The sequence below is a fragment of the Dipteris shenzhenensis genome, chromosome 31 (assembly GCF_047967505.1).
Source record: "Dipteris shenzhenensis isolate YYH24624 ecotype China chromosome 31, Dip_SZ_1.0, whole genome shotgun sequence".
NCBI lineage: Eukaryota > Viridiplantae > Streptophyta > Polypodiopsida > Gleicheniales > Dipteridaceae > Dipteris > Dipteris shenzhenensis.
In genome coordinates, this window is record NC_141626.1 from 14923691 (window position 1) to 14930251 (window position 6561).

A 6561-nucleotide genomic window follows, 5' to 3' on the forward strand; every position below is an offset into this window, starting at 1 on the left:
ATTGAATGGGTCGAATTCTCTTTGCACGGGAACGAACCAACTGAGGTGGCCAAACACCCGAACTGCTTGAGCGTCTCGAGGGAATCGAACGCGGGCAGCCAACAGCCAACTGAGGGGGGGGGGGGGGGGGGGGCAAACACCCGAAGACTAACCGAGTGGCCTTTGCGTCGGGGGCGGAGAACTTGAGCTAGTGCTGCTCCTCAATAACTCTGGGCTAAGTGCACAAGAGAGGTTAATTGAGTGTACTTATACGATTATGCAAGTGACCGTACGCATACGGCACGCAGGCCGTATATTTATACGTCGTTTATGCAAGCGACAGGCCGTATATTTATACGTCGTCGTCAACAAAGAGGCGTATAGAGGAATCTGCATTTGATTTTTTGTGTGAAGCAAAAAGCTATCTTCTTAAGCTTTCACCGCCATAGCCAAGCAGCAGCATAACCAGGCACAAGAGCTTGCATCTCCATAGCCTTCTTCTTCTTCTTCTTCTTCTTCTTCTGTAGAGCTTCGTCCTCCATCGCCAAACACAAAAGCTTCCACCTCCATAGCCATCCTCCCTCCATGTCTTCCCCCTTCTGGTGTCACTCCTGTAACCGTGTCATTCGCCTCCCCTCCCCTCGCCTCCTCTGCCCCCTCTGCCGTCATGGCTTCGTCGAAGAAATCGGTGGCCTTGGCCTCCCCCCCGGCTCCGGCCTCCCTCAGCTCTTCCTCTCCCCCTCCCTTGCCTCCAATGGCTTCCCTCGATCCTCCCGTGGTGACGGCTTCCGTCGTCGTTTCCAGCGTAGACCTCCCGCCGCCCCGCAGAACCGCTCCTCCATCGTCCAGATCCTGGAGATCATGTCCGTCTTGAGCCGGTCCGGTTCCCGTGAGCCGGATCTTTGGAGGACTGGAGAAGGCCGAGGTTTGCAGCAGAGACACGGTGCAGAGATCGGCCGAAGCGGTTTCGAGATCATCGACCAGGTACAGAGCCTTTTCTCGAGAGGCGAGGGTGTTGTGCAAGCTCTTGCTGCTGCAGGCAACGACGGTGAAGCCTCAGGCACAGGCTCCCGAAGAATGGTTGATGTGCCCGATTTCTTTCTTGGCCCGGGATTAGAGCTTCTTATCCAGCAGCTTATTGAAGGGGATGGCGAGAGGCATGGATCAGCGCCGGCCTCCAAATCTGCCGTGGAAGCTATGCCGACCTTGACGATCAGCAAGCAAAGCTTGGAAGCTGACGAAATCCATTGTGCAGTTTGCAAGGAGGTGTTCGAAATCGGAGGGGAAGTTAGGGAGATGCCCTGCAAGCACCTCTACCATTCTGATTGTATCTTGCCCTGGTTAGCATTGCATAGCTCCTGCCCAATCTGCCGACATGAGATGCCTACTGAAGACTCAACCGAGGTCCAGCCACGGAATGCAGAAGAGAACTCGCTGGTGATCCGAACGAGAGCAGATGCCATTGAAGCTGGAGGCGAGCGCGGGTTGGCTATTGTGGGGATCCCTGGTGTTGGCATCCATGTGCGATCATTTATGCTGTTTGGCGTTGGCAGAAGCGATGAAGGCCCCGCACCCCTGGACAACCACACATTAGCAGCGGAGACCGTGAACGCAGATACGGCAAGTACCTCTGGAGCATTTTCGAGCTCAGATTTTACACGAAGAGCAGCAGCAGCAGCAGCAGTTTCTACTTCTAGCAACGATGAAGGGGAACCTGCTAATACTCTAACAGATGTTTCAAGGAGGCGAGGCCCGCGATTTTTGGGAGGCAACCGACAGTCGGGGGGTAGGATTAGAAGCTTTATTTCGGGCCTTTTTCGAAACTCCCGTGCTTCCACCTCCAGTAGGCAGCAGGCTCGTTCTCCCAACTTAGCTGTGAACGTGAGGCGGCGGCGTTTTTGGTGTTAGAGATGAGATGACGATCAATCCTTACTGACGGTTTGTTGTGTCGATCCACTGGCTTTGTTTTCGGCTTGGGGATGTGTGGCTTCCGAAGACTGATTGGCCGTGCTGTGAAGCTTTGCAGAAGCTCATTTTGATTACCTCACGCATTTGTTTACGGTGTTTGAGCCGGACTGTGGCTCTCTCACACCTGTTTTCTTATCCTTCCCATGTCCTCCTTTTTCCTACCTCAGAAAGCTTCCGTATCCTCTCAGCTGTTTACTCGAAATGCATTTCTCCCCCCCTTAAAGCTCTGCTGAACGTAAATTGTCAAGTGCGCTTCCTGCGCATCCTCATTTTTCATCCGATACTTTCTTGTACAGATGAGAGGTACTGGTTTACACTTTGAACTCCTGTATAGTAACCTTCTTAGGTTGTTCGAGTCCCTCACTCCTATGCCATCTCCTAGGTTTTAGTAAATGAGTGGGTCAATAACTCGTTATTCTGTGCAGGTTTGTGACAACGTTTCCATTCTGTCCGGAGCATGTTTATGGTTCCCTTTTAGAAGCCGCCTTCCAGGTTGTTACGAGGCAGATCACTATGGTGCTCTTTTACTTGAAGATCTTTATTACTTTAATTCTGGTGGGAGTCGGATAGCTCTTAACAATTATCACGATGCTATTTGTTGGCATTCACATATATTCTTGAATGATTAGTGAAAATATTGCGGTGTTAGTTGCACGGTCCTCTCAATGGTTTGTGATTGTTTCTATCGTCATGAGGTGACCAATGGCTTCAAGGCAGTACCGTTTGTTGTTATAGAGCATCCTTATGAAGGCTTTTGAGGGAATTATGTTGTCCAGCTTTACAGCAGCCTGTGCCATTCTACACATTCTTTTACATTGCACACATGCATTCTATTTCTATTGACACATGCATTCGTCCTTCAAACAACCAATTTAGGTTAAGCAGACTGAAGCCTATGTGTTTCACTTTTTTTGGAGGCTGCTGATGTAGTTAGTGTTGTTATTGTCTGGTCTGATTTTTTGGTATGGATGAAGATGTGGGAACTTGATCGAGGTTTTTAGGAGTATTATATGTATCCAAATTTTTGTTTACAGGATCAAGTATATTTCAGTTCCAAGTTTCTTCTTTTCTAATTTGTAGAACTTGAGATCTTCACATTGCAGCCAAAGAGCTTGGCTCTTCAGTTTTATTATTAGCTACTCGTAGTCTTGATGGTGAATAAGGTATGGAAGTTCACTTGCATAACTTATTAGGGATGGGTATGTCTGTTCCTATCTGTGTTTCTGTTCAGAGGTGTGGGTTTTGATTAATTGATGAGTAGGTCCAATTTGTACGTTTTGAAACTAGAGGAGCTTGATGTTCGCAGGCCCTTGAGATTACTATTATCAGTGTCTGGCCAGGTTTTTGCTATGGAAGAAACTGATGTTGAAGTATACAATGCTCAGAAGCAGCTGTCTAACCCTGAGGCTTAGGGGCAATTCTTTTGCTGCAGCCTTTAAAGTTTTGCAGGACTTGTCATATTGCCTTGCTTTGCCTTCTAAAAATGGAGGTGTGTAGGTTTGTATGCATCCCGTGTGGCATTTCTGTATTTCATTGTCTGCAATTTTGTAATTGTTGCTGTCCTCTATGAAGGTAACTGGACTTGCTAAATGCTGTTTGCTGGGGATTGTTAGGACATTCCCAAAATGACCCTTTACTTCTGTGAGGCCTGGAGAAAATGAAATGGCAGCGTCTCCATAGAACTAGAAGTGTTGGATTATGGTATACAAGGGAGCTTCCCCATGATAGTAGTTCTATCTTCAAAGACCTTTAGCTGGTCTTGTTTCTCCTGGGCAGCTCCACAGTACATCTGTACTGGCAGCAAAATGCCAACCTCAATCGGCTGTGAGACCTTCCACCAGGAGCACTACAGTGATGAAAGCAGCATCCGGTTGATGGTATGTACTATTTATTGCTATGGTGCAGAAAGGACACGAGTTGTTGCAAGAGCAATGGAGGATTTGCTGTGCCCTAAAGAATGAAGGTTTAAGTGCATTCTAGCTACCTCATTGGGGGAAGCTTCCTCTTGCAGAGATCTTCCAGGGGTGGGTGGAACACCCTGAAATCAGGTTCACAGGCTGGAAGCCTTTCTCTGTCTTCAGAAAAAATGGTTTATAGATATGATTTTCTGGCAGGCCAGATACAAGGCTTCCATTCACATGGAATGTTGCTCGCCTCCCTTGAGAACTTGGTATAGCTCCTCATGGAGCGATTTCATTAAAAAAAGGAAGGGAAAAGCTTGATGATGAAAATCCACTCATCTTGTACCGTCCTTTAGTACAAATGATATAATTTGATTCCAACTGTATGCTTGTGGTTGTTTGTAAGTAGGCCCTTGGACCCCCAAAAATAAGAATAGATCCAGCCTAATGGATTGAAATCTCTCCATGTTTTACAGAGTGATTGCTAACGTGCTCTTGTTTTGACTTATGCCAACATACTGTCATTTATGGTGAGTATAGCTGTTACAGACCCTTGAACAGTACCAATGCTATGATGAGCTTATGTTGATTGGGCAATATATCCATCCCTTTATGATTGCGTATGCACATGAAACAGCATCATGAAGTTACCTTGATAGGGCAATAAACCTTCACTAGGTGCTGCATGACGCCATTGCTTATTGCTCATCTCTATAAATCAGTTGGTCTAATTCGGGTTGAAACAAATAATATCATCCCACATGGGGTTGGTTTGACAAGATTCTGTGTTGATTTTCATGAAGCTTGTGCATTAGGGTGCTGATCAATTTCTCGAGCTAAAATGGGAGACGAGACTTCAGAAAGATGAAAGCCTCTTTCCAGTAAAGGAAAACTTAACCAGGGCTGTCTTCCAAGTCAGTCAGATGTCCAACGTCAAAGTTTTGTTGAGGAGCCTGAATTCTAGAGCAAGCCAGTTTTTTTAAGAAGCTTGAATGGGTTCTGTTGATTCTATCTTTCAGCTGTCTTCTGTGTTGTGCCAACATATTGTTGTGAGCAGTGCATATGAACCATAAATAGCTTCCCTTGTAGAGTAGAGTGAAGAATCAAATTGAATTTGATCATATTTTAAGTGTCTAGAGACACTTTTGTGATGTATAGCAACCACGCTGATGAGATTCAGAAAGTGAAAGCTGTGTTTGACAGGATGAATGATGCTAATGGGTGTCTCAATCCTCGTGACGTCATATTGCAATCACATCAAATCTTCATCAACAATAGTACTGAGCCACCAAAGATTTAAGTCCTTGCTTGGCTGCCTCCATAGGAACTTCTGGGGTTTGATGGCTACTATCGCACTTCTTTTTTAATCTTCCTGAATTGTCTCCGTGTTCCTTGTAAAGGGGTACTTCTCCTATTGATAGAAGAGTGTTAGCTTAGCTTTCAAGCATTGGAACATTCCTTGACCTTTGCCCTATCTTGTGTTATCCTAATTGCAAGCATTGGTCTTATCTTATTGTGGGGTGTTCTTGCAAGCAGGTGAAGAACATTGCATGTATCCTCTATATTCAACTACTAAAAATTCTTCCCACTAAGATGAAGAATGTTAAGATAGCTTGGCTTTTGTCTTTGGCTTAAACACTATTTTTTGGCCAACTAGGCTCCCTTCAAGGATCTATCCCTAAGTACAAATCAAAATACAATCAACATTAATAGTAAGGCAAATAGTAGGCGAACTAACCTCTCACCCATCCCCAAGCATGCGGGCTAGTTGACCATGTCTATAACCTTGGTGTTTGACTAGCTACCGTTCGGCATAGCATCTCATAAAGATGGCTCTTGATCTAGACTAGACCATCTAGTGGTTCAGGCACATTGAATACATCTACCATAGCGTTGGCCACCCCTATATAGAAGAGCATCTTGCTATAAATAGGTCCTTGGCTAAAGATGGCCAATTGGACCTTTGTGATTGTCATGTCTTGAGACTCACTTTAGCTTGCTTCTCCTAAATCTAGGGTCACCTAGCCTTGCTAGATTAAGTCCACTAATTCAAGGACTAGCATCTAGGTACATAACATTCTTCCCTCTTCAAGCATTTACTTTTAAATGAAATTGTGCAAGTTCTTCACAAACTAATTGGTGATGACATGTCCCTTCTAGTGGAGGGCATGAGGAAGAGTTTAGATGGAGTTCAAGGTGCCCTTGGGGTGTACTATCAAATGTTTGGGGCTAGGATCAATTGGACCAAATCAGTTGGCTTCCTTTCAATGATCAAGGAAATATAGGTGGTCTTGGATTGGGGGTCCTCTACTGGCTTTCATTGGATTTCACGTGTTCAAATAGCGAGGTACTTAGGATGATTGACATTCCTATTGAGTGCTAAAGATTGTTTGGCTCAAGCTATTGCATTGAGCTTGGCCAAATGCTCACTAGTAAGATGGGCCATTGCGGCCAATGAGGTCCTCTTGGTCACGGCTTGGTACATAGCCTCTAATTGGTGTTTTTGTGTGGGTTGCTTAGGGACATCTCAAGTACTTTGCACACAGTTTCTTATGGGTAGGATCAAATAGTACCATGGTAGATGGTGATCTTGCCCTAGGTAGAGGGAGAACTCATCATAGACCTAGAGATATAGAGCAGAGCCTTGCTAGGCAAATTGCCAGTGTGTGGCCTAACCCATGATTGGAGCCCTTGAAGCTTTTGCTCCAGAAAG

The 6561-nt window shown here is 45.6% G+C and overlaps 1 protein-coding gene across 3 annotated transcripts; it reads left to right on the forward strand.

Annotated features, from left to right (window-relative positions):
• Positions 1-377: 377 nt before the first annotated feature.
• LOC147881082 (E3 ubiquitin-protein ligase RING1-like) lies at positions 378-4353 on the forward strand. 3 transcript variants are annotated; one of them, XM_087402264.1, is made up of 3 exons: positions 378-3110; positions 3288-3436; positions 3561-4352. In XM_087402264.1, exon 1 carries the CDS (start codon positions 565-567, stop codon positions 1885-1887), a length of 1323 nt encoding a protein of 440 aa, XP_087258390.1. In that variant the 5' UTR covers positions 378-564; the 3' UTR covers positions 1888-3110; positions 3288-3436; positions 3561-4352. The 3 variants fall into 3 exon arrangements, with proteins under 3 accessions (XP_087258390.1, XP_087258391.1, XP_087258389.1); XM_087402265.1 differs by having other exon boundaries at positions 378-3444; positions 3561-4353; XM_087402263.1 differs by having other exon boundaries at positions 378-3436.
• The last annotated feature ends 2208 nt before the right edge of the window (positions 4354-6561 follow it).